Source organism: Lissotriton helveticus, chromosome 4_1, assembly GCF_964261635.1.
Source record: "Lissotriton helveticus chromosome 4_1, aLisHel1.1, whole genome shotgun sequence".
In the NCBI taxonomy this organism is placed as follows: Eukaryota; Metazoa; Chordata; class Amphibia; order Caudata; family Salamandridae; genus Lissotriton; species Lissotriton helveticus.
Window position 1 is genome coordinate 1,174,386,842 of NC_136063.1, and position 27,558 is coordinate 1,174,414,399.

At 44.4% G+C, this 27,558-nt stretch overlaps 1 protein-coding gene across 2 annotated transcripts in view; it reads right to left on the minus strand.

Moving 5' to 3' along the window:
- Positions 1-246: 246 nt before the first annotated feature.
- Positions 247-27,558, minus strand: part of PIGN (phosphatidylinositol glycan anchor biosynthesis class N) — a 1,090,233-nt gene continuing 1,062,921 nt past the window's right edge. For both annotated transcript variants that reach the window (XM_078687755.1, XM_078687756.1), the window contains 2 exons: positions 16,950-17,002; positions 247-2,840 (listed from right to left, as the gene is read on the minus strand). In XM_078687755.1, the coding sequence (XP_078543881.1) occupies positions 2,717-2,840; positions 16,950-17,002 (177 nt within the window). In that variant the 3' untranslated portion in view covers positions 247-2,716. The remainder of the gene's footprint in view (positions 2,841-16,949; positions 17,003-27,558) is intronic.

Below are 27,558 nucleotides of genomic sequence, written 5' to 3' on the forward strand. Positions count from 1 at the left end.
TGGCCTCCGAAGGTGTGCCTATATCACATGATGAGAAGTGCCGAAAGAGTTCCAAAGAACTTATACAACGAGGCCAAGAATCCATCCAGTTTACCAGGTGATATGCAAGGAATATTCTAATCAGTCTCGTCCAATAGAATTAAAGCCTCAAGCCCTTTTTGTTTTTTTGGGCATATCTATTCCATGCAATTAGGCATCAATGTCAGAAGCATCAACCTTTTCATTGGCTTTTTAAGTGTTATATTCTTTCTGTATCATTTTTTAAACAAATAATATATCATCTGCTTAATAGCCTAATATGCTCAGACCACTATTGTGTGCACAAAGCATATACTGTTTTCTGTTTGCAACCCTCTTTTACTTGAATTGTCTCTGACACAAGTTATGTATAAGGCCAATAATATTTTTGCTAAACTGAAGGTTTCCCTTGGTAGCTCACTGCATATTTGCAAGATGTTTCAAGGAGATATACTTTTTAAAACAAGATAAATGTAGATCATTATTGGTCTTTGGTGGCATGGTGAAGCTATGAAGGTCTACTGCTTTTTTCTATGTGCCTCTGTAACACAGTTTTAATCAAATTTAAAATAAAAAATAAAGACAGACCCTTTTAGAAAACAAGTCATTCAACAGAAAGTGTGAGAGTCAGGCATTTGTTGTAACAGGGGGAGCATTAGAAATCACTTCACAGTAGTAGCTCAGAATAATACCAGTCTTGCAGTTTGCTTTACAATCCTATTTTGTTCATATGTACGACTTGCAGTTTTTCTTTTCCTATTAGAAGTAATGGTTCAAAAATCCCTGTATGCAAACTGCTTTGGCCATAATACCAGGATTGGATGAAGGTGTCACACAGTGCATGGGAACTAATACACAGGATAAGATGGGGGAGGAGAAACCTATGAGCACACTCTCCGAAACATATAATCGAACCACAAAAATTATACCCATGCGAACATATATGAATCTGTGAATGGCTCTCCTTTTCCGATTAGGTTAGTTTGCTTGAAGGTTCTTAAAGCTAACAGGATGAACATCCTCACCCACCTAATGGGTGGCATGATTCATCACAGGGCTCCTCCTTGCATTGGGCTGCAATGTGGGCCACAACACTGAGAAACAAGTGAGAGCTCCTGAGGTGTTAAATAATGGGTGTCCTAATGAGGTTACCAGACTGGGTGTTATTTGATAAAAACAGAGGCGATATGGGGGTATGAACTAAAACTATCTATTGGTAGTCTTAAACTTTTATTCTTGTTCCCAGTGTGTAGGGTTTAAAAGTAAGGCCCTAATGCAAATGCCGACGTGTTTCTGCCCTTATAGTGTGTTTAGAAGGAAAGTGCATCAGGCTTTCTTCAGTACCGGTCCCTCTCTGCGTAGTGTTCATTACATATAATGAGAAAAAAGAGAACAGACATACTACATATACAAAACCACTGGATTTTTCAAGTAGGATAGAAGTGTTTCATCTCGTGGGACCTAAAAAGGGGAGAAAAATTAGACAGAGGCATGGCGTTATAATATGGATCCTAGTCATTGTGTGGTCCTCCATACTAGGCTAGGACCAGTACACACCTGCACGTGAAACACTGAATAGAAAACACCTCAATATAAGCGACTAGCTACCAAATAAAATGTACATAAACTATCTTACCCCTTATTTGGGTAATTATTGACTCAAACACTTGACAATCGAGAGCTATAAGGCACCTAGAGGTCAGTCAGCACTGCCTGTGTACAGGAGTATCTAGACGTTTATTGTCCATGAGAAGGAGTGTGCACGAATGACTGTGTGTGTCAGTCTGAGTCTGTACAAAAGCATGTATCCGTTTAGCTCTGTCTGCATATGTCCCTTTGTGGGGGTGCGCGCTCATGCAATGCACAAATGCCAAATTTCGATTTGTCAATGAGTTTGTTCTCTTCTTTGAGTGATCCCTGGAGTTTATGCTGCAGTGAGAAACCCTATATGTGCTCTCAGCAGAGCAACTCTATTTAACATCGTCTACAAAGAAGCCCAAAAGGATAAACTAGTACAAGCATCGAGCCTGGTGGAAATTAAAGTACCTGAAAAGTGAAATGCCAGTATTTCTCTTCTCTTTTTCTGCTTACATAAATTAAACTTTACATTTGTCTGCCTCCTTCTGAGAAGAAAGACTCCATTCGTTGCTAGGAGTGTACGCTACTTCAAGTAATTTCATTTAAACACAATGTGATGAGTGCATATGAGGTAGGGACATACTGGCGGAACACAATGCCCCTCTAATCAGACGCTTAACAGTAAAGGGCTACATCGGAATAGGGAAGAAAGCCAGCAGTCGACTCTTGTAAATTAAAAAACGCATTCAAGAGATGAGTCGCACTAACAAAATAAAAAATAAAACAGAGATAATGAATGTTCGTGGATTTTTTTTCCCTGTGGTGGCTTCAATCGTCGTGCTTTGCCCGTTAAAAATAAAACCAAATACGGGGAAAGTGAATGCACTCTGTGACTCTGAGTCCTGTTCCACCCGACCACCGAACGAATTTACAGCGGCATGGGAAGGGTGAGCTTCACAGAATATTCTAGAACGTCCATCCGAAAACACGTGCTTCCCACGGTACTGGCGTGGCATCGAAACTAGACAGCATGGCGAGGCGTGAAAAATACTGCGTCATACATAATTTCTGAAAAAACGTGTTGTGGCGTGGTGTTGCACGCTTAGACTCTCCAGTGAGGTCATGTTCGATGGTGTTTCTGTTTTCTCCAAAGTCTGACCTTCTTTGACGTCAGCACTTGGGCCAGTCCACTTAACAGCATCAGGAACATGGTCATTGACATTACAATGATGTAGTGGCTGATGCTGCAACGAGAGAAAGCAAACACTATTACTTCTGCGGTACCACATAGAACACGTCAACAACTTCATCGTGAGGACATTGTGCATAACTCATCAAGTGATTAAACATACGATATGTATGTAACATGTACTTCCCAGCGCCCGTAACAGTGGTGAATTGGAGGATATGTTACACAGATCACTGGGACTCAGCACACCAGTATAATTTCATATTTGCATGTATAAAACATGTAAATCATGTGTCTAAATATTTTAGCTTGACATTACTTATACAGTGAGAGATGTTCTCTGCATGCACGCGTGGAGCATAGCTTTGACAAATCTTGATGTTGTGACATGAGAAATGCTATCCTCAAACATCCCTTCGTCTGCACTGCAATGTCTAATTCCCTGAGGCAAGAATATTTGTGTCAGCACAATTTATTGATTATGATGTATCGTCGGAATCCCGAGCGCTTCATATATTATATTAACACCATATTTATACTACAGCAGCAGCAATAACAAGCATTTGCAATGCAATAGGTCTCGCATTAGGAAAGTTTGAGCTATTGGTATTGTAAATGACACATTTTTTATTTATGTGCTTGTTTTGAAAATAGCGAAATTAATAGCTTTATCATTTACAATGCCAATAGTTTTATCTTTCGCAAATGTGACACCTATAACATTTGTAACACAATATGTGTTGTAGCACTGAGTGGTATTTGGAGTGTATGTTGCATTGAGCGTAGTGTAATTATGTGGCATGTAATTATGTGGTACTGAGTGGGATTTGAAGTGTATGTTGCATTGAGTGCTGTGTAATTATGTGGCGTGTAATTATGTGGCACTGAGTGGGATTTGGAGTATGTTGCATTGAGTTTAGTGTAATTATGTGGTGTGTAATTATGTGGCACTGAGTGGGATTTGGAGTATGTTGCATTGAGTTTAGTGTAATTATGTGGTGTGTAATTATGTGGCACTGAGTGGCATTTGAAGTGTATGTTGCATTGAGCGCAGTGTAATTATGTGGTGTGTAATTCTATGGCACTGAGTGGTATTTGTAGTGTATGTTGCATTGAGCGTAGTGTAATTATGTGGCGTGTAATTATGTGGCACTGAGTGGTATTTGGAGTGTATGTTGCATTGAGTGCAGTGTAATTATGTGGCGTGTAATTATGTGGCACTGAGTGTGATTTGGAGTGTATGTTGCATTGAGTGCAGTGTAATTATGTGGCGTGCAATTATGTGGCACTAAGTGGTATTTGGAGTGTATGTTGCATTGAGTGCAGTGTAATTATGTGGATTGTAATTATGTGGCACTGAGTGGGATTTGGAGTGTATGCTGCATTGAGTGCTGTGTAATTATGTGGGGTGTAATTATGTGGCACTGAGTGGGATTTGGAGTGTATGTTGCATTGTGCGCAGTGTAATTATGTGGAGTGTAATTATGTGGTCCCCCCAAAACAGTATCCATAGCGATGTAATTCTCTTCCCAATGAATATTGCAGTGAAGTCATAAGCAATACATTCGTTAATTTATACATATATGGGAAACTGTAACTTTAAAAAAGAGAGTGCATATATTTTACGCAATAGATATAAATAAACAACTGGTTTTAACATGACAGTTATCACCTATTCATTTAGAAGGATCAACCTACTGTATGTTTACATAATCAAACTCAATATACAAGGCATATCAAGAAAAAAAAAATTGGGATAAACACAGAGGAGGTGGTAACAGAATGGGTGGTGGAGGGAGAGCCACAGAGAGCTAAAGAAGAGAGCGAGGTATAGAGGAGGGTACAGAGATATAGAAAAGAGCTGAGTGAGGAGGTAAACGAGTGTGGGTGAGGGGGGACCCAAGGATAGACGCAAATAAAGGCAAAAATTGAGGAGGGAATGGTACAAAATGTGGAGGAGTGAGAGGGGAAGGTCCAACGGGAGATGAAGGAAGTGGGGACGGTAAGTGGTCGGGAGGAGTGAGTTAAGAGACAATGGAAACATTATTGAAAGGGGAGGAATGGTAAAAACTGAGGAGAGAAAAAAAGTGAGAGGAGCAAAGAAACAGAGATAACAAAAGACAGGTGCATGTAAAGAAATCAGGAGGGAGCTAAATTGGTTAAGGGGGCAGATGGGAGGAAGAGAAAAGGGGAAGAATGAAAATAAAATGGGAGAGAAAAAATTCGGCTGAATCTACCCCTGAATGCGAGTGTCCAAAAGAGGAGGGAGCCGACGCCTAGACTTGAACCGGTTTCCCAGTTCCAAAGTCGGCAGCTTTTGCCGTTATGCCACATTCTGACTCAAGTAATAGGGCCTGAACACAAACACGAACATTATTGATCAAAATATTCTCTGAAAAGTTGAGTTCTGTTATTTACAGCTCTGCGCTATGTCCGGGTTTAAGAACACGGGAGCTGGAAGACAATTGCCTGTTTCAGACCGACGCCCGTAAGCATCTTCGTTCATGGAGGGGTCGCGAGCTGAGTGGCGGGAGACTAAAGTGCGAGGACGATGACGGCATCTAAAGAGAGGAGGAGCGCCATGTGGGTCGGCGAGGGAGGATGAATGAGCTAAAAATAAAATGCTGTGGGGTTTGAGCGGCACATGACCCGGCCCTGGCATTTCTCCACACACCTGCCCACAGAAGCATTCTGGCCTTTCTAATGTTATTTCTCTGTAATACTGACCAGTTCCTCGCTCGTCAAGTTGCCAGAGCGCAGGGTTCTCAAGCCCTGCCGCCATGTGGCTCTATCCATTTCGGCTCATGAGATGGGGTTGTTAGACCACTCTAACACTATAGTAATTTAAGGCAAACAGACCCTGGAAAATGAAGAATACGAGGCTATTAAAAGAAGCACTGGTAAAGAGAACAGGTCTTGTTTTTATGTGCTAACACATACAGCAGTAGCGCTTTCAAGTGAGGCACACAGCAGGGAGTCCGCAGGAGCGGACAAACGGGGCTGTAGCTGAAGTTTAATTGTAAGGTAGGAGCGGAGGGCTACCACTAAATATCATTAGGCGATAGGCGAGAGATAAATAATGAGGCCGAGCTAAGACGTGATTAACAAAGTCTCAAACTACTGGCGGAAGAAGGCTCGTGGAAGCAATCCGATGGAGGCAAGGGGCAAAAGTAAATAAAAATAAAAAATAGGAAAAGTTGAGTCAGTGCCCTGGCACAGCTCTGCGTCTCCGAGTGTTCATGTGTTTTTGCAGTTTTATATAGCATGAACTCGACGCGATGGTATAGGAGCGCTTTTTACACGAGCACAAGTTGCATTACACAAGAACACATTTTTGTTAGCAACGGAGATTAAGTGATTTGCCCAGAATCACAACAGGATGTTGAGCCGACGCCTAGACTCGAACCCTGTTTCCCAGTTCCAAAGTCGGCAGCTTTTGCCGTTATGCCACATTCTGACTCAAGTAATAGGGCCTGAAGACAAACACGAACATTATTGATCAAAATATTCTCTGAAAAGTTGAGTTCTGTTATTTACAGCTCTGCGCTATGTCCGGGTTTAAGAACACGGGAGCTGGAAGACAATTGCCTGTTTCAGACCGACGCCCGTAAACATCTTCGTTCATAGAGGGGGCGCGAGCTGAGTGGCGGGAGACTGAAGTGCGAGGAGGATGACGGCATCTAAAGAGAGGAGGAGCGCCATGCATGTGGGTCAGCCAGGGAGGATGAATGAGATAACAAGAATGTGGCGTAATGCCCAGAGCTGCAAGCGAAAAGCTAGAAAGCCAGGTACAAGTTAGAATGTCAGCTCACTATACTGTGACTGTGGGAGAATTAGTTAATGTTCCTGCGGCTTTAAGAAGGCAATGTGTTCTTGTACTATGCAACTAGCTCTCATGTAAAAGTGGTGCCGAAGGGTGTGAAGGATGGGGGTGGGCGGGGAGCGTAGGGGTGGCTCGGGGCCGAAGTAATGACAAAGGGTGTGAAGGATGGGGGTGGGCGGGGAGCGTAGGGACGGCTCAGAGGCCTGAGGCAGAGCGCACCATATGGAGAGGGAGGGGGGTGGCAGTGGGAGGGTGATTGATGGGCGGGGCAGTGCTGGGGAAGCCTTTGATGTGGCCTGGCGGCCGTGGAAGCCGGGCCTTTGAAGTGAAGCTAAGCTTCACTTCAAAGGTGTCGGAGGAATGCGGGCGGCTGTGCACGCGCTTTTAAGCTCAATGCGCATGCGCATTGAGCTTAAAAGTCACGGGCACTGCAAGGAATCGCCACGATTCCTTGCAAGTTAGATAAAGAGTCGATGAGCCCCTATAGTCTCGCTTGCTCGATGCGCATGCGCATCGACAGGCGAGACCTAAAAAGGCTAAACAAATAGGCTCCTTGTAAGGAAAGTAAGCAACCGCATTTGTGGGATGCGTTTGGTAGGGTGCACGTATGAATGAAGGGTGGGTGCAGTGCAGATATACTAAGTGGGCACACAGAGCAAGAACGAGTGAAAAGAATGGACAAGAAGTACTTGAGGATGACATTAGGGTAACGGTTGAGAGAGGAGCGAGAAAGTAGAGGGATTTTAGATGACAAGTGAAAGTCAGGGCAGGAAACTTTTCACACTGAAAGAGAGTCTGGCATGAATTTGAGCCATAAAGTAGACAAAGAGCAAGGACATTGCCTCAATTATGATGTTACCACATTTGAAAGTGGGTGACCAGGTTTCTAAACTGGTCGGTATGGCTAGTTATGCAAGAGGATGGTTGGATTGCGGTGAAAACACAAGGGAGAATAACGAATAATAAGTCAAATCTACAGGGGGCCTGGGCGAAATTTAAATTGAGTGGCTTAATTCACGTAATTTCATGAATTCACGTTACCCTTGTTCCGTGAAATTCCGTCATTACACCACTTTGTGTAATTACGTGGCATTTGTGGTAAACATTTACAGCGAATTCACAAGTCCTACAGAACGTGAGCGGCTGTTGTTTGCAATGCTTAGTTTAAATGTGTCATCATGCCAAAAACTGATGCAAGGATTTATTTCGGGCTAAAATATAGTGCACATATAATAATACATTTCTTTATTCGGTTTTTATCATTATAAAACCATAAAAGCAACAGTATAAAATTTACAGTGTTAAAAATGTCTCACACAGAACAAATTTTTAGAGATTCCTTCGATGCCTGATAATACATTTTAAAAAGTTCAGTATATGATAGCAGGTCCGCTCCGAATCTAACATCTGTAAGAAAATCATGGCCGGACGACATTGTCTGAAACCCCAGGTTTTTAGTAATGGGTATAGCCAAATTTTTCTATGAGGTTGATGGTATTTACAGAACAGAATCGTATGCAAGCATGTTTGTGCGGAGATCTCGTCGCAAGGGCACAAAGTCAATTTTGGTTCCCAGGTGTTCATTTTCGGAAAAGCTACTAGTCTGTGGAACAAATTAAGCCTGAGTCTAGTCAAGAGCATTCTTTCATATGAATTAATTTCCAATGCAAGATAGGGCTGAATGTGTGGCGTTATCTGTACCATATTTGCGTGTTGTACAGATTGTTTGTTTGAAAGCAGGGTGATTCTGAGCGACTCTAGGTGGTTCATTGCTTTCTGTTTCAGCTCTTTCTTGCTCATCTCAATCAGAGAGTGTGGACTAGAATAGAACCTTTCTAAATCCATGTCCGTAAAGAATCGTCTAACATAGGTAAGCCATGCTATCCTGTGCGCATTATCCAGGGCCATTGAATCCTCCAGGATGGCCTTGGTCAGCATGTTCTTGTCAGATAACCATATGCGTCTCCAGAGTAGCAATGGCTGGACCTTTATTAGGTCCTCGATGTAAGGAATTCCCAATTCCGTATGGCATGCATATGTCGATGAGCACTTGGGAGCGGATAAAAGGAATCTCAAAAAAGAGTTCTCAACTACTTGAAGTGATCCAGCATCAGCATGTCCCCAAACGCCAGCCCCATATAGGGCAATGGCTAGGCTTTTTGCAGAGTAGATTTGTAGCATCTCCACTGGCGATCTCCTTCCAAGTCTTTGTGAGAAACTAATCAGGGCCGTATTTGCTCTCCTAAAAAGGTGTCTCCTTGACTCGATGGCTGCTTTCCAATTTAGTTTTTCGTCGATCATTATGCCCAGATAGGGATACTGTGGAGTTCTCTCGATATTTTGTTTATTTAATATAATATTCTTAGTTCGTTTTCTCCCTCCGCCAGCCACCATTATGAAGGTTTTTTTCACATTAATGTGCAGGTCTAATGCTCCCATAAAGTCAGCGTATTTGTTTAGGGATTTCTGCAGTTCTATAGGGGTGCGCGCCAGGATCACTGCGTCGTCCGCATAGAGCAGTGCCGGGATCATGCGTTGTTTTAATCTCGGGAGGTCCTGCCCCCCTCTCAGCATTTTCTCTTCTAACCCGTTTGTATATAGGGAAAAAAGGAAGGGGGCTAAAACACACCCCTGCCTGACTCCTCGCTCTACCTTAAATGATGCAGTGAGCTCTCCCTTTGTCCCGTAGCGCACTTGCGCAGAGGCGTCAGAGTATAGTTCCCTTAAAAAGTCCAATAGTGGGGGATCTACCCCCATGTTTCGCAGAAGGGTCCACAACTTTGAATGAGAGACGCAATCGAAGGCGGAGGACAAGTCCACGTATACCATGTACATAGTCCCCTGCTTTGCATGAATGTACTTGGACACAATTAAACTTAAATTGAGGGCCTGTTCTACGGTTCCAAACCCTTCTCTGAAACCGAATTGAAGGTCCGACAAGATGTTATTGTCGTCAGCCCATTGTTGTAGTTGTTCCAGGATTACTCTGCCAACCACTTTTCCTGAGGAATCTAAAAGGGAGATTGGTCGGTAACATTTAACATCTTGGCGATCCCCCTTTTTGAAAATGGGTACCATAATGGAGGTAGACCAAGACTCCATTAGGCCCAGTCTCGCTGTTGCAGTGCATACTCTGGTGAGTATAGGGGCCCAAAGATCCAAGTGCTGTTTGAAAAGATCGACAGGAACCCCGTCTGGCCCTGGGGCCTTGCCCCCCTTACTTAAATTCAGAGCTTTCAAGACCTCGGAGATATCAAATTGCAGGTTTATTGGAAAGTTGGTAGGGGGATGAGGATAGGTTGTTTCTTCGTTTGGTGATGCTAATTTGAAGATGTGGGAAAAATGATTTACCCAGGTTTCCTCATCTATCGCTACATCAATCTGAGGTCTGTTAGAGTCAGAGAGAAAAGGGGTTTTCACAATCCGCCAGAAAGACTCGCTGTTTTTAGTCAATGTGCTTTTATGTAGATCGTTCCATAGTGATTGTTTCAATTCCTGTTTTCTTTGTTTCCTGACCTTTTTGTACTGCTGTCTTAGATGTTTAATCAGTTGCTTATCTCTTGTTGGTTGTCTGAGGGCCTCTTTTAGTTTATTTAGTGCAGTGGTGCAATCATGGTTAAACCAACCTGGATTTGTTGAGTTATTTGGTTTGCTTTTCCTGGTTAGCAGTAGCTTGATTTTATCCAGAATAATCCTGAAGTTTACAAGAACGGTGTCGTCGTCAGAATCCAAATCTAGGCATTTCATTATATAAGAATATAGAGTCTTAATTATATTGCTGGTTAGCTGGATTGGATCTATCTTACCCCATTTCACCGTGAAGCCATTTACCTTACCCACCTCTAGTTGATTTTGGGAAAGGGTATGTGCAATTATGGTTGTCTTTGTTGGGTGGTTTAAGAGGTCAAGATCCACTCTGAGGGCTGAGTGGTCACTTAGGTTATTTGCCATTAGGATAAAATCTGCGGTAAGCTGTCTCAGTCCATCCGTTGCAAGAACGTAGTCGACCGTGGTCTCATGTCCCCTCCCTAGATAAGTGGGGCAGAATGTATTGTCGTCCGGATTTTGCCTGTTTAATATTGTTAGTTCCAGGTCTGTGAGAAGGTTATTCATCGCCTCCCCTTTTCCATCATGGGTGAAGTGAGCAAGAGAGTTGTCCTGTTCGTCCACCATCCCACAATTGTGGTTGTTCAGGTGTGGGCAGGGATGTATATTAAAGTCTCCTCCCCATAATACATGGACGGTGGCTTTTTTCCTATGTAATTCAGTAGATCTAGTAATTTTTTCCTGGATTGTCACAAGGATTTTAATAAACTTGTCCTCTTCTAGGTTATTATAGAGGTTTACTAGGATGACAATGGTTTCTTTTGCGACTGAAATAGAGAGTAGTTGGTAGTTTGGTGAGTTCTCACTTTTAAGTAGTTTCAGGTTAGGGATTGTATTCGCTATGTAGGTGGTCAAGCCCCCCTTGGGTCTGCCCGCAATACCAGGGAGGGCTGGGGAGAAAAGAGTTTTATAGCCTGCAATATGTAGCTCTTTTGTAGCCCAAGTTTCCTGGAGGCATATTATTTTGCCATTCTCTAACATTTTGGCTGCCGAACCGTCTTCTATTTTTGGGCGGAGTCCCGCTATGTTCCAGAAAATGACCGACAATATACAGAAGCTGTTATCTTGTCCTTTATTCATTTTCCTTTCCGAGACCCGAGATGATCTAGTTGGATTATCATTGGTAGGAACTGGTAATGGTCAATCAACCATCTCCAGACTACTATATCGATTCGTTGTTGGAATGCCCTGCCAGTTTTCCCAGTATGGTGTATCTCCATATCTGGGCCTGTATTGCCTCTGTGGCAGAGCACCCCATTGTTCCCAATCTCTTCTTCTATTGCGTGGTCCCATTGTCTGCCATGGGCCATCCTGCTGATGATGATTTTGATCAGCCGACCACCAGGAAGGCTCAGGGCCGTTCTGCTGGGGGGGAATTTTAGGTCCAACATTAGAAAACTCCCATGGTTGTGGGACTGCTTTACGCCAGAAGTTATTTTGTTCATTGAAAGGACTATTAAAATGTTTTTTGGGATAGAAGAAGGAAAGGCTCTTTGTGTCTATACCCCCTGTTGGGTTATATTGATCCCAAGAGCATATATATTCAGCAACTTTGGGATCCTCGAAAGTGATAACGATACAATCACCCTGTATTACTTTTTTTGTATGACCCACCCAGAGGGTCCTACTAACTGTAGCTATCCTACTTATACGATTGGGAGGAGAGGGGCGATTTATATTCAGCCAGTGCTGGACTTTGTTCTTTAATGACCAAATTGGTTCTGCTGTCTCCCCAACTAGTTCTGGTACCCCCGTCATTACGACCACAAATGGTGATGCTTCAGGTGGTAGATGCATGTAAGATCTAGATTCACGGACTCCTCGCGTGATACCTTTATTTGCCGTGGCTTGTGGTTTGTTCTGGGGGATATTTGAAACAACTGGCGTTTTAGGTGCTGGGGTGGCTACATTTATTGCTTTTGTGACAGGAGCTTTTGGAAGTATATTGGTGTTTGAGATTGGAGTTGTATTTACCGGAAGCAGTTTTTCTACTAAGGGATTTTTTGTGACCGGTTGTGGGTTTATTACGGGGCAAGTTTGAATAGGTTTTTTGCTTTGCAGAGAGGGTACAGGTTGATTATGAGTTCCCTTTTTTTGAATTTCAGATGTTAAGTTAGATTGCAAAGAATTGATGGTTATTAACATTTGTGTCTCGATATTTATTAGTCTTCTTTCAAGCGGTTGAAGTAAGGATTTTAATACCGAGGTAATGTTGTTTACCAGGTCAGAAGTATGTGGATCATTACTGTGGGGAATTATAACAGGTGAGTCTATAGTAGTAGTATTTATATTGTTATTAGGTGAAGAATGATGTACTAAGACCTGATGATTAGTAGTGTCCGCCACTCTTAGGGGTGGGCTCGCCAGGTTTGAGGGCGTAATAAGGTCAGTTGTCTCGGATGTTTCAATTCCATTAGCTAGGTCTACTTTTCCCTGATCCTTCCTCTTCTTTACAGCCCCCTCCCTCCTCCCTCTTGCTTGTCTTACGTCTTCTGGTGTATGCTCACGTAAGAGTTCAGGTGTTTTTTCTAAGTCAGAGTTGGTAGATGAGAGGGAAAGTTGAGAGGCTGAGAGATCTACATTATTCGGGAGACTGAGCCTTTTAATTCCTTCAGATGGTTCGGGAGGGGCTTTCTCTATCTCTGGGGTTCTTGCTGTGGCCAATGGGCCCATGGAGGAACGTCTTGCGTTCGCTAGGTCTGTGGATACTCTTCGCTCTATTAGACTAATACTGTGGTCAATAAAAGTATTAGCCCTGGTGAGAAAATCGTCCATTGGGCCTAAAAGTTGTTCTCCTATCCCTCCCTTTTTCAGTTTCTTCAGCTTGTGACTCCTGGTATTCATTTTCCCTGGGGTCGGTGGGGGGATGTTACGATCGATGGTATGCAGTTAAGTAACGCGGAAATATGGACTTAGAGGGAGGGCCCGGTCTGGACTCTGCCGTACTCGAACGGCCTCAAACGGCCCGCTCTTTGCCCGGTCTTCGCCCCGGGCTCCGTCCCGCGCGCGTCCCGCGTCGCGGAGGGGATGTCGACTATGAAATACGTGTAGGCGGTGGGCGTGGCCGCCGGGGGAAGAGGCACCAGCTGGGCTGACTGTGGAATGCTGGTCCTCGCAGTCCCCCGGTCGGTGCCCTCCGCGCTAGGACTTGCCTCTGAGCCTCTAAGCCTCGACCCACGGGACTCAAGCTGGGAGCGATGACAGGTCTTGCCGAATGCAAGACACGCTCACACCAGCGAGTCCGCCGCAGTGGGGAGGCTGTGATTCCGATGGAGTTTGCAGGCGCTATGTAGTTGTGTCCGTGACAGGCAGCAGGGAGCAGGAAATACGCTATGAGCGGCACCCGCGAAGCGGGTGTCGCGAAAGGTAATGAGGCCTGGAGGCGGTGGGCGTGGCCGCCGGGGGAAGAGGCACCAGCTGGGCTGACTGTGGAATGCTGGTCCTCGCAGTCCCCCGGTCGGTGCCCTCCGCGCTAGGACTTGCCTCTGAGCCTCTAAGCCTCGACCCACGGGACTCAAGCTGGGAGCGATGACAGGTCTTGCCGAATGCAAGACACGCTCACACCAGCGAGTCCGCCGCAGTGGGGAGGCTGTGATTCCGATGGAGTTTGCAGGCGCTATGTAGTTGTGTCCGTGACAGGCAGCAGGGAGCAGGAAATACGCTATGAGCGGCACCCGCGAAGCGGGTGTCGCGAAAGGTAATGAGGCCTGGAGGCGGTGGGCGTGGCCGCCGGGGGAAGAGGCACCAGCTGGGCTGACTGTGGAATGCTGGTCCTCGCAGTCCCCCGGTCGGTGCCCTCCGCGCTAGGACTTGCCTCTGAGCCTCTAAGCCTCGACCCACGGGACTCAAGCTGGGAGCGATGACAGGTCTTGCCGAATGCAAGACACGCTCACACCAGCGAGTCCGCCGCAGTGGGGAGGCTGTGATTCCGATGGAGTTTGCAGGCGCTATGTAGTTGTGTCCGTGACAGGCAGCAGGGAGCAGGAAATACGCTATGAGCGGCACCCGCGAAGCGGGTGTCGCGAAAGGTAATGAGGCCTGGAGGCGGTGGGCGTGGCCGCCGGGGGAAGAGGCACCAGCTGGGCTGACTGTGGAATGCTGGTCCTCGCAGTCCCCCGGTCGGTGCCCTCCGCGCTAGGACTTGCCTCTGAGCCTCTAAGCCTCGACCCACGGGACTCAAGCTGGGAGCGATGACAGGTCTTGCCGAATGCAAGACACGCTCACACCAGCGAGTCCGCCGCAGTGGGGAGGCTGTGATTCCGATGGAGTTTGCAGGCGCTATGTAGTTGTGTCCGTGACAGGCAGCAGGGAGCAGGAAATACGCTATGAGCGGCACCCGCGAAGCGGGTGTCGCGAAAGGTAATGAGGCCTGGAGGCGGTGGGCGTGGCCGCCGGGGGAAGAGGCACCAGCTGGGCTGACTGTGGAATGCTGGTCCTCGCAGTCCCCCGGTCGGTGCCCTCCGCGCTAGGACTTGCCTCTGAGCCTCTAAGCCTCGACCCACGGGACTCAAGCTGGGAGCGATGACAGGTCTTGCCGAATGCAAGACACGCTCACACCAGCGAGTCCGCTGCAGTGGGGAGGCTGTGATTCTGATGGAGTTTGCAGGCGCTATGTAGTTGTGTCCGTGACAGGCAGCAGGGAGCAGGAAATACGCTATGAGCGGCACATATAGTTTTTGCATTTCCCGTAATTATGACTAATTTTGCCAAAATGTTATGGAATTACGCTAAAGAAAATCACATAAATTTCACAGCCCTCAAAGCTAAAGATGAAGTAAAAAGTGGCATAGTGCACTCCACACTGACTAACAGGTGCACTAGGAACATGACACTGCCACCCCCATACATTGGACTGTTGCCTGTGCGTCACCTTGAGCAGAACTGAGAAGGGCATGCAGCACCCACCATATGCAACAAACTCCTTAATTAGAGGGACTAGGTAGGACTGAGGTGAGAGGTAAGTCGGTCAAAACACCAGATTGTTTATGGGGGTCATTTACGTTTTTGTGGGTGGTTTGTCAGGTCATCAGGTTGGCAAACGGCCTTGCCTCTGCCTCTTGAGCATAGACAGACTACTGGATTTAGAGATTCTCGCCTCCCTGGCAATAAAATGTATGCTGAAAGAAGTGTACCTGTGGTATGAAAGTAGTACTTTGAGCACAGCTGAAGGGCAAGTGGGCCACATCTCTCTGAATCAAAGAGCCCCCTTTGAAGTGTACTGAAGGTCCTGGCTCTCCCATCCTCCAGTGTGTACCAGCTAGTTTACGAGAATGCAGCAATCCGCAAATCTGTCTAGGGGGGTTCCTCGACCACCTCTCTTCATCTTCCTCCACATAGTCCATATAGTCGTAGGTCTCCCAAAATGAAACCCAGAATCTTCCTTGCATTGTACCATTCACAGGCACACATACATCCAGTGCATGCACCCCACAGCACTACATCTACTGTGTACTGTACCATTCAGAGGAACACATACACCCAGTACATGTATATAGTACACATGAACTACACACAAAACCAATGTAGGCCAAGTGTGAGTAAAGCAGTGGAACTTCAAATAAGTAAGCCTGCAGTCCTCACTCCAATGACACAAGGTATGCTGCGATCACCAGGCTCATACTGCTTAACTCCTGGAAAAGGCAGTAGCCTTTCACCACTATGAGGGCAGCACCTTGGGTGCCCTTCTGTGGTCCAAAAAGACCACAATCCGTGAGTAGTCACCGTGCGATCCACTATGGATGGAAGTAGAGTGAAGGTGTTGCCAGATGTCACGCTACTAGACTATGTTAGGTGTATTCCACATAGTGTTCAACCTTTTATGGTGCATATGCTGTCACTGGCCAAGCGCAGAGTTGCCATACATCAGTTCAGACATAGTGCACCCATAAGAGAGGATTGGCTGAAGGATTTGGCTATATGCAATGATCAATCAAAGGCATACGCTATGCTACAACCTTCAACTTCTAGACCCAGGGACATTTGGGGACCACTCAGGCCATATCTGACATCAGCGACTATACCCAGCCCATACTTACAGACACACAGCTGACCCACAAAAGAAGACCGGCATAGAGGAACTCTGAGGAGAGACCTCTCCTAACCTTACTTCAACAGATGTAGACTAGTATAATTGAACACATTTTGCTGAATGATATTGCTCGATTTATAGCAAGAGAATACATAATGCTGGACTAGACTACGTTAAGTATTTCTGTAAGCATATTTGTAATAGTTTACCTTGTGAAGGGATCGAAACGCTGTGCACTGTAATTACTACATAGAGACAATCACATGATGGTATGATGTATTGGCACGGCTTATGTTATAAATAGTATTAAAAAAAATGAGTGTGCACAATACACATATACACGCACTATATATATATATATATATATATATATATATATATATATATATATATATATATATATATATATATATATATAGATATATATATATATATATATAGAGTCTCTCCCCCCCCCCCCCCCGGAATGGTGTTCCTCTGGTGTGATAGTTTACAAATGTTTTGAGGATAATGAAGTTAAAAAAACAAGGGCTCTCCTGAAAGAAAGGCCTCTGCTGCACAGAACATTCTTCAATTCAGATTTACCTTTTCTACCGTCCCTTGATGTTTGCAACAATGTCAAAGGTACTCGTGCACATATTTAACATGTTTGATAACATCTTTAATAAGGAAGTACTGACGACAGACGAGCAGATAATGCACTGTACCTTGTTCCAATGTCTAACCAGCTGCCATAATCTTTAACCAGAAAGAAGAAATGCTGTAAAAAAAAAAAAAAGGTGGTCAATCAACAAACCCTGCATCAGACATACATATAACCTGACACTAAAACAAACTTTGACTTTGGTTTTAGGCAGCTTTCCAAAAGTTCAAGAGTAATCGAGGAAGGATGATGAGAGAATGAACTGCAACTGATAAAATGTCCGATGTTTCTCAGAACATTTCTCAAGGGTACAGAAATAAAAACCGTTGTGGAATCAGGATAGCATTAGATGCAAAATGATTTACTTAAAATGACAAGAAAGAAGCCGAGTCAGCTGCTGGATGGAGGTAACAGCTGAGCCATGAAAAACGCTGAATACCTTTGAGACTCCATGTGATGATGAATCTTTTCTAAAGAGACGTTGTCGTTCTAGCTCTGAGACCAAATGTCCAAAAATGTAAAGCATTCTTAAACGATAACGAGCTCAAACTTTCAACCAATAACATTGTAATTACCATAGTCATTCTTTACTGCAAGCTATGTAAACAATGACATTTACAGCCATTGTGTTTGAGTCATCATCATCATCATCATCAATAATCCTTCATTCGGTATTTAGATAACACCATAAAAGTACATATTTATACAATATTTAAAAAGAAACAGTTAAAATACAATATATAAACATCACCTGCTCACTACAAAGTTCATATATTAAAATGTTCACGGGATATTCATTCAGCACAACCCTCTTGTGTTCCTTAGCCTTAAAGCAACCTTGATAAAATTTATAATACAGAAAAGCGTTAATGGATCATTGGCCTTTTGCAAGAATAATAAGGCGACCTTTGCATGTCTGAACTTGGCCTGTTTTAAATCCCTACTAAAAAACTACGCCTGGGTAATACATAAAATGGACATAGTAATACAAAATGAAGGGTGTCCTGCGGAGACCGATTGTCGCAGCCGCAGGCACCCTTCTGCTCAACGGTTGAAGTAAAACCTGACGGATCAGCCAGTAAACGATGTAAAAAGTTGAGCTTAAAACGGGTAATTAAAAATCTGTCTTGCGCATTAGGCATGAGAGCAAGATAGGGTTCCATGCCCTCCCCTGTCTTGACCAAACTATGGGCGCAGACTGTAGGTTTGCCTCCTTCCTCTGAAACTCTTCATGAAGCTGCCTGGTCCAAAAAAAGTCTCTTAACTCTGAGTTTGTCTTGTGGGATAATTTCCGCTGGTTTTGTGAAGAGGTCTTTACAACCAATTCCTTCCAGGGAAGTCTTCACATATTTTAACCATGGGATTCTCATGCCTTTATCCCTATCCAGACAATCCCTGATGATTTGTCTACTCAGGTCTGCCTCCGTGTTGGTCCAGATCCTTAGCCAGACCATAAGGGGTCTAACCTTTATCAGATCCTCGATATAAGGCCTGCCCAGTTCCCCATGGACGATCAGGGCCGGAGTACTTTGTGGGGTTTTAAGCACCTTCCTCAGAAATTTGTTCTCCTCCAATTGTAAATGGCGGGTATTTACAAAACCCCAGACTTCTGACCCATAAGACACTTTTGAGCAACATATTGAACTATATATATTCATTATTTGCTCTGGGGACCACCTGCCCAGCCTGCGCCCATAATTCATTATAGCGCCGGTCGAGGCCACTAGTGTGGCGCACCGCTCTTCAATTAAAAATTTAAAATTTAAAAACCCATCAAATAACAGGCTAAGGTAGGAAAAAGTTTGAACCTTTCCTATTTTATGTGCACCTATTTTGTAGGAAAACTTCTTGCAGGGTTTAGTACCAGCCAACATGACAAAAGATTTTGTCAAATTAGCCGATAGTCCTAAGGTATCCATAAAACTGACAAACCCATCTATCAGACATTGAAGCCCCTTGGGCGTACGGGCTAAAAGTACCGCGTCATCCGCGTACAGCAACACTGGGATGGGTCGAGTACCTACACTTGGAGAATCCACCTTTAATTTGCCTAACGCCTGATCTAGTTTGTTTATGTACAGGGAGAACAAAAAGGGGGACGGGATACATCCCTGTCTGACCCCACTGGTACAGGAAAAAGATTCTGTGATACCCCCCTCCAGATTGAAATGCACTTTGGCAGTGGTGTTCCAGTGCAGTGCTCTCAAAATATTTACCAAACCATGATCCACTCCTAAACTGCTCAACAGGGTCCACAACTTCTCCCTGTTTACGTGGTCGAAGACTGCGGTGAGATCCATGAACCCTAGATATACCGCTTCAGTGCTAGCTAAAGGTGTACGTAGCCACCAATAGAGTCACCCAAGCACTATATTCGTTTTTATTGTTATTTACTTTAAAAGGCAGAGAGTCCAACAACATGGATTAGGCTGGAAATCATATATATATAAAAAAAACACAGTTTGACAAGAACATCCCATAAGTGGGTTCATATGGGAGTTGCAAAGACCATCCAAGAAGATTTATTGGTAAAAATATGGAAGCCAATTTACATGCCCTCGTCTCAATGAAGCCCCTGTTGCACAATGAGGCAAGCCCAAAGCACTTGCTGGAGGGGTTTACTACCCAATCTTGTGTATTGGCCTGAAGTGCGGTCACGTGATGGAGTGGTAGAAACTCGTCCGCCACCTGCCCAGAGCCTTTACAGACCAAGCAAATTGGTGGCATAACAGACCTGCCGTTCCCTAATCCAGTGGCTGCCAGCGGCGAATATAGTTGTTCAGGTGAATATTTAACCCACTGACAGGCACGGATTAAAAAACATAAAAGCAGTGCCCTTAGACTCAACACCAAAGTGATCAATGGTGGTCCATTTTACACAGTGTTTACAATGGGCCACGACTGAGAGCTCTGAAGTTGAGGCTGAAGGCACTGAGAGTGTCTCACAGTGCCTGTCAGTGAGTTAAATCAACCTAAAATATAAAGATGTATTTATTTACTACCTCATGCTTTGTGCTCCTCTTGATTTCGGTAGCCGGTGGCTCAAGCACAGCTTCGCAGAGCCTCAGCCAACTACCCTCTGTTCTCATGCTGTTCAGGCAGCAAGAGAGAAGCACCAGGATTGGCTGGTGCGCACTGGTTCGACGCTCCTTCAGGCAGTGGAGGCCTGTGATTGGACCCCACCCATCTGTCTAAGACAGCTCGGGTTGCAGTGTTTAAAGTGTGCATGTCAGGCTGGCAACTGCAAGACAGCCGGCCAAAGTGACATGCGCACTTTAAAGTGAAGTGCACTGTTCCTCTCTGTTGTTGACCCCGCCCTAAGACTCGACTGCTGCCAGCATGAAAAATAAAATATTAATTCATTTCTTTTCTTTTCTTTTTTATGTTCATGCCCTCGCAGAGAACAGTCGACACTCCTCCCCCTTAATGGAGGCACTGTCGCTGCTCATATCTTGAAGGCAGCGGGAAAGCAGCGGAAGGTGGATCATACATTTGCCAGGGAGAACTTCTCTACCTCCCATGCATGAGTAAAGGATCTCCGGAAGAGGCCAACCTCTATCCTGATTTGTATCGGCAATGCAGAACCAACAAGCAGAAGGACGGTCCTAATACACGGAAGGACAAAGGGCATACCTTGCATTGAACTTGCACTATTGTGAGCCAGCCTGAGGATTGTGCATTCTAATTCCACTCTATTCTTCATCAGCAGATAATGTAAAGAACAAGAACAATGCACTACACTTTCCATGGTAAATTAGCCAATCATAGTCCATTAATCTTTCTGTAACATCTCCCTCTTTCTTCTTTGCTCCAGCAGAAGATAAGAACTCCTCTCCTTCTCGTGGCTTGGATGCTCACTTATGGTGTTTTGACCATTTAATACCTCAAAAGTATTGGTCCTTTCAGATTGCAGTGACTATTACATAAACACTCTGTTGCACAGTGATATTGTTTCCCCTACAGGGTAGCGAGCTCTCAGCTCCATGCGTTGCATGTGGTGCAGAAAGGACACTGGCTGCCAGGGGTAGCCAGAGAGCTCTTGTGCTCCTGATGTGCTTGTCCAAACAAGCTGCTGGACATATTTTGCCTGTTAATGAAGGTCCTCGATATGGTGGAGGAGGCAAAGGAGTCTGGTGAGCTAATTTCCCCAAAGACACTCTCAGATGGGGCCACAAGGATATTATTTTCCTGGGTAATGCAAATTGTGTGATCTTCACAGAAAGTCATGGATCACTACTGTTTGAAGTGGACCCAACGCTGGGGGATCTAGCCATTTCTGTAGAAAGCCCAGAAGCCCAGCAGAGTTTGTTTGAGGACACTTTAATCAAAGAGTTGGGGATATACGTCTCCATAATCATGTCCCTGGAAGAAGTCCAGACTTCAATCAATAAGACTAACAGGTAGAGGATTTTTGGAGGGCAAAGGGAGACTGAGGGTGCTCTACTGGCCGACTTCACAATCAAGGCCTTCAGAGAAGAAATCTGTCAAAAGAAGACCAATGATAAGACCAGAAGTGGTTTTGAGGGCTCTTACCATCCTGTGGCTCCGGAAGAGGCAGTGGAGCCTGGGGTCCCTTCAGAGGAACCAACAATGCGTCAGGTTCACATTCCTGTAAGTCTGATTCCTTCTTCCCATTAAAGGATGGGGGAGGTTAGCAGTATTACCCACAAACAAAGACCTAACCAGGGACGCCTGGGTCTGCAGGCAGTCACAACATTCCAGCTGGAATTCTAAGGATAAACCAAGCAATGTCACAGGCTGAGGCCTATCACCTTCTAGGACAAGGATTGTGAATGGACAGATCAAGAGATGATAGTCTTGGAGCTGAATGGGGCAATTGACTGACCAGTGAGAAACCCAAAAGGGATTCTGTGGAACATCTTAGTAGAAAAAAGATAAGGGACATAAACCACAAGGCTGTTTCAAGATGAAGGATATTCATCCACTATGGGACACCTTCAACTCAAGGGAATCTACACATACAAATGTTCTCAATTTTCGTTAATTTCATTGGAGAATTTACAAACTCAGGGAAGCTTTAAACTAATCTAAAGGGAGAAACACTCGCCTAATACCACATTCACTTATATTGTATCACAAGTAATTTGTTCATTCTAACACTCCTAATTATTGGTGGTCATCCATTACATTCACCAAGAAGTCTTGTCATTTTATCCAAAGAAGAACAGCTACAATCATCATCTATGAGGCACAACTTCTTTATTGTCAGTTAATTTTCAAACCACAAATAGTCAAGCGCATTACTTAGTGGCTGGGCTCAGAGGATCAGAGTCTGGATTATGTCTATCATCCTTAAATAGGTAAAAGCATTGTAACTGGCGAGAAGCCACCAACAGTGGAACTAGGGATAGACACTGGACAGGGGGCCCACTTTCACCAACTGTACTTGCCCTCTTAATCGAAGGCTATATATAAAATTTGAATTAGGAACTCTCTGTAAATTAAAGGTTTTGGTGGAGAAAGACATACATTTATTTGCAGATGATGTCATGATAAGATAGAACCTGTGAACTTATTGTCACTTTTATTATAAGAATTAGATCCATAAAAAAAACTTAGAATTTAAGATTGTGAGAGAATGTTGGCCTATAAGAGATCCTAACATTTTAGGAGTAGTAATTGGGTGGGAATTAAAAATAACTGTGGATAAATCTTAACAGACACAATTCGTACTTTCCAAAAAACGAACTGGCCAATATTGGTAGCAGACATGACAAAGACTTAACAAAATAGTAACACTTGTTTGTCTCATGACGTAAGAAATACTGTGGCGAAAATTTTTCGTTTGTCTCTGATTCTATGTTGAATCCAGCTCTTACCAAAATTGAAATGGACTTACTGGAAATGTAAAAACAGATCTGGAACTTTACCTGGGTTAGAAAAAGAGCACTTGTAACTCACAGGCCTCTACCAGCATGTGGAACAGTTGTTCGAGAGTGCTGTGACACAAAAACAATAATCATTACCATCTATGTATATGATATTTCTATTAGTGTAAACCTAGCCAAAATAAAAAGGAGGGCTGTACAGGGCGAAAGAAAAGCATAAAATCAACAAGTGGTAGGAGAGGTAGCTGGATTGTGAACAGTTAATGCACTGTTATGTAGAGTTCTTCAAATAAGTGAGTCTTAAACTCTTCCCTGAATTGGAGGAGCCATGGGGGGGGCTCCTAATGGATAAGGGATGCCTTGTTATTTATTTTTTACACTTCTGTTTCTGCAGTCTGATGCTGTCATGTCTGCATGTGTGCCCGCTATTAACCTATCCAGGAATGAAAAGACAACCAGACGGGGAAGTGTGAAGCTCTCTGAAATAGGTAAGTTGTGAGGAAAACTAGCCAAGGTAAATAGAGAATCTTTGAAAGGATGTGCCCAGAAGCGTTAGATATCTACAATACATGGATTTCTATTACAAAGATATTATTAACTGGTATCGCATGCCCCAGTGGCTTAAGAAAGTGTAGCTTGAAATAACACAGTAAATGCTGGAAGAATTAAGCTAACAAAGGGTACAATGACATGCTTATGGTGGTGATGTTCAATTATGCAATTTTTTGGGGGGGAGGAAGTGTTCAGCCAAATTAATGATAAGTTGCGTTATTTCCACAGGGTAGATCTGGGGTACCTAAGTGATAATAAAACAGAATCCCAAATGAAGAATGAAAGAATGCTAATATATCACATGTTCGTAAATGCAAAAATGTTGATACCGGTTTGTGGCAAAAGTAAGAAATCACACAAATTCTACAAGGAAGCCTAACTATGAAAAGATGGCAACCACTCTTGGATTACCTTTCTATAATGGTCAGACCCATGTTGTTGCCTCCAGGATTTTGAGTGCTTCATGAAGCCAGGATGTGTTGGATAGATGCATTAGTGGATGCTGGCTCTGTATATTCTATACCAAAGTGAGGTAAAGTGTGCACAGAGTCCAGTGGAACCCCAAAGGTAGGCAGAGGTAAAGTTAGATAGCACTTCACTCTCTATTTGTGGTAGTGTGGCAGTATCAGAGGACAGTGTTAAGCATTTGTTGTACACACTCAGTCAGCAAATGAATTCACACACTCAAAGACTGAACTTCGGACCAATTGTTTTTGTATACAAATATTCTTTTAGTTATTTATTTCCTAGAACCAAGCAAGCCTGTCACAGGTAAGTGATATATACTTTGAAGTAAATATACAATTATAATACAGTTTGGATTGGTAATTGTATATGCACTTTGTTTTGACTTACAGTATTGTTTCAGAGAAATACAATGCTTTGTAAATACATTATATAGACCTGAACAGGCTTTTCAGTAAATTACCAGGTAAGTTACTTTTTAGATTACTTTTCTTACTCAGAGTAGTATGCCTGGATACTACTCTGGGACATATCCTGCAAACAGGTAAGTAAAATCGTTTTAGTTAAATAGCACCATTTTAAAGATTTTCTTTAGGTTTTCAAACTCCACACTTAAAAACTTTTCCAAGAAAAACAGTCAATGTTATCCTATGAAGGAAAATAGTATTTTCAGTTTAAAGGTAAGTATTTGCCAGTGGGAGTTGAGGTTCTGGGGTTAGACTCAGGGGTCCCCCACGGTCAGTGATGCAGTCTTGTTACACCCTCAGTGGCACTAGGGCGGCCGGGTGCAGAGTGTTGAGGCTCAATGTTATCCAATGGGGAATAGGGGGCCTCCGGTTGGTGGCTGCTGACGAGCAGGCCACTTGGTTGTAGGAGCCAAGTTCCTGGTGTTGGGCTCAGGGCAAAGGGGGATCCGGTTTAGCACACAAAGTGCACCTGCAGCGGCGGCTGGGTGCAGGGTGCTGTTTTGGCGTCGGGTGCCCTGTTGTTTTTTAACTGCAGGCTCGGTCTAGGAAGACTTCCGTGAGGAACCCAAATCTGGGCAGGTAAGTTGGAGGGCTTGGAACGTAGGTGTACCTCGGGTTCTTTTCCACAGCGCACTGGACAGATGGAATCAGGGGTGTCTTTTGAGGTCGGATTTCACCTTACCGGGCCACATTCGGTTGTGTGGCGACTCGGTTCTGAGGCTGCAGGCAACGTCGGGGAGTCCTGAAGGAGGGGTGAAGTGGTAGTTCCAGGCGTTGGTTTTCTTTGTTCTCAGCAGGCTCAGAGTCTATTTTTAGAGTTTCTTTCGAACTGGGCTGCTGTTCACAAGAGATCCGGTCTTTGTTGAAGGCAGTCAGTCCTCCCAGGGTTTCTGGAGGTCGCAGGCTGCAGGACAAGATGATTTTTGGCGCAGGATCTCCGGAAACTACAGACGGGCCGGTAGGGCTAGGGCCAAGTCAGTTGTTCTCTGCAGTCTCCTCTGCTGGGCATCTTCTTTCGTCCTTTTTCTTCTTAGGTTGCAGGAATCTTCTTTCTTGGTTCAGGGCTGCCCCCTAAATACTGTATTTAGGGGACGTTTTAGGGGCCTAGAGGTCAGTAGCCAATGGGCTACTGACCTTAGGGTGACTACACCCTTGGTGTGCTCACTCCACGTGGGGGAGTGAGCAAAATCACTAATCCTGATTGGGGAGTGCCTGCCATTTGCAAGATGGCAGACACTGAAGAGTGGGCTTCACCTTGCCTCCCCCACCCAAGGGGTGGAGTTGGCAGAGGTGGGTACACCTTCTGGGGTGGCTAGTTTTTCCGCCTGTCTTTCCGTCGAAAAGGAGGGGAGACAGGAAGGGGGCCTGCTCCCTAGAGCAGGAGAGGCTGGGGTCGCATTACACAGGCTGGCAGGTCTTTGAAGCTCCCCTGCCAAACATGGCTCTTCCTGGCCTGGGGGAGGTGTGAACACCTCCAACCAGGAAAGGCTTTATTTCTGGGCACAGGGAGCGATGGCTCCCACCCTAGGGGTGCAGAAACATGTCTCGTGGTGGCAGGCTGATGTGTACCAGTCAGGGAACCAACCAGAGGCTGCTCGTTTTTCAGGGAGCATCTCTAAGATGCCCTCTGTGTGCATTTTTTATTAAATCCCACACTGGCATCAGTGTGGGTTTAATGTGTTCAGAGGTTTGATACCGAACTTCTCAGTTTTCAGTGTAGCCATTATGATGCTGTGGAGTTCGTAATGACAAGCTCCCAGCACCACATACTCCAAATGGCAGCACTGCACTTACAATATCTAAGAATGGACTTAGACACTGTAGGGGTACAGGGCCTCTACCAAAAATGTTATTTTTAAAATATCAAATATTGCCTGGGTTTGCTTAAGTGTATGCAGAAGTGCCACCAAAGAAGACACCAGATTAAATCTATTCATCAAGTGCTATGGTTTTAGGTCTGCCTAGTGACACCTTTACACGTGTACAGGAGCTCATGCCATTATAACTAAAAACATTCACAGACAGGGGCTTTCAGTCTCCTGTTAGCAGCAATTCTTCCTTTGGGTTTGTGTCATTCCGCCCCTGCCTGTAGAAAGTATAATTCACATCCAGGTGAAGTCAATCGCCCATGCACTGGAATGTATCTGCTTTTGGGCTCAACACGCCTAGTGTGAGTTTGCATTTCAAAGTATTTTTGCTCATTGATGTAATTTGTGCTACTTTTTGATTGTCTTTCTATTTTGGGTAATACAGTACAATCATATAACTTCATACATTTTAACAAATAAAAAAAAATATGAATTCGAGTTTTCCACCAATTGATTATTTCGGTAATACTAAGAACAAGGGACAACACATCCATAGATAGAAATCCAACACATCTGTTGCAATTATCATATATCTTCTCTATAGGTCTCCCTCTATTGAATAAAATTTGTGCTCTTTTTGTTACACGTATGCCTTAAATATAAACACACATTTGAATATTGAATACATACTCTCTGACTACCACTCTCAAATCCTGTCTTGGAGAGCCAGTATACTGTGCAGTCCACACCGCACAGTCCAGACGGGCAGTACTACCCCGAAAGCCCCAGTAACCAGCTCAACGAGGGCTCCCCACTTGGTCTGTCAGACATTTGCAACCAGTTCGAAACCTCCTCAGGAGAAATGAACAAATTGAATGCGGCCCTCATTTATGAGACGCAGTTTCGCTGGAAAGAGTACCATATATTTAATATTCATGGCCCATATATTTTGTTTTAGGTTTCCAAAGGACTTTCTGAGTTTTGGGACTTTTTGCCTGCAAGCAGAGAACACTCTGATTGTCTTGTTCTCAAAGTTTATGTCTCCAATCCTCCAGACATGCTGGAGGATAAGGTCTCTATCTCTATAATGGAGGACTTTAGCAATGATCGCCCTTTGGAAAGCACTAAGCGGAAGAATGGGCCCAATCCTGTATGGGCCTGCTCTATAGTGAAACAGGAGGACAATCCCTCCAGTCTAAGAGGATCAAGTTTTCCAGAAAGAGCGGTGGACTCACAGATTCGACCCCCTCCAGGAATCCCAGAAAGCATGGGTCATTTTGGTGATCCCTTCCCTCCGCATAGGCCATTTGAGGTCCACGAGGTAGCCCTAGCTTGTTTTTAGTGTCGAAACATCAGCTTTCCGATCTGAAACTATTTTTTTAGTAGCTAAGGATTGATCACTGACTTAACGGAGATCTGCACATAATAAGTTGCATTATATTGACTTTGTATCTATCTTGTTTTCAAGAGTCTTTCTGGAGATTTAGGTGGCCAAAAAAATCCTGGTTGCTGTGGGCTCAGTATGGTGGGCG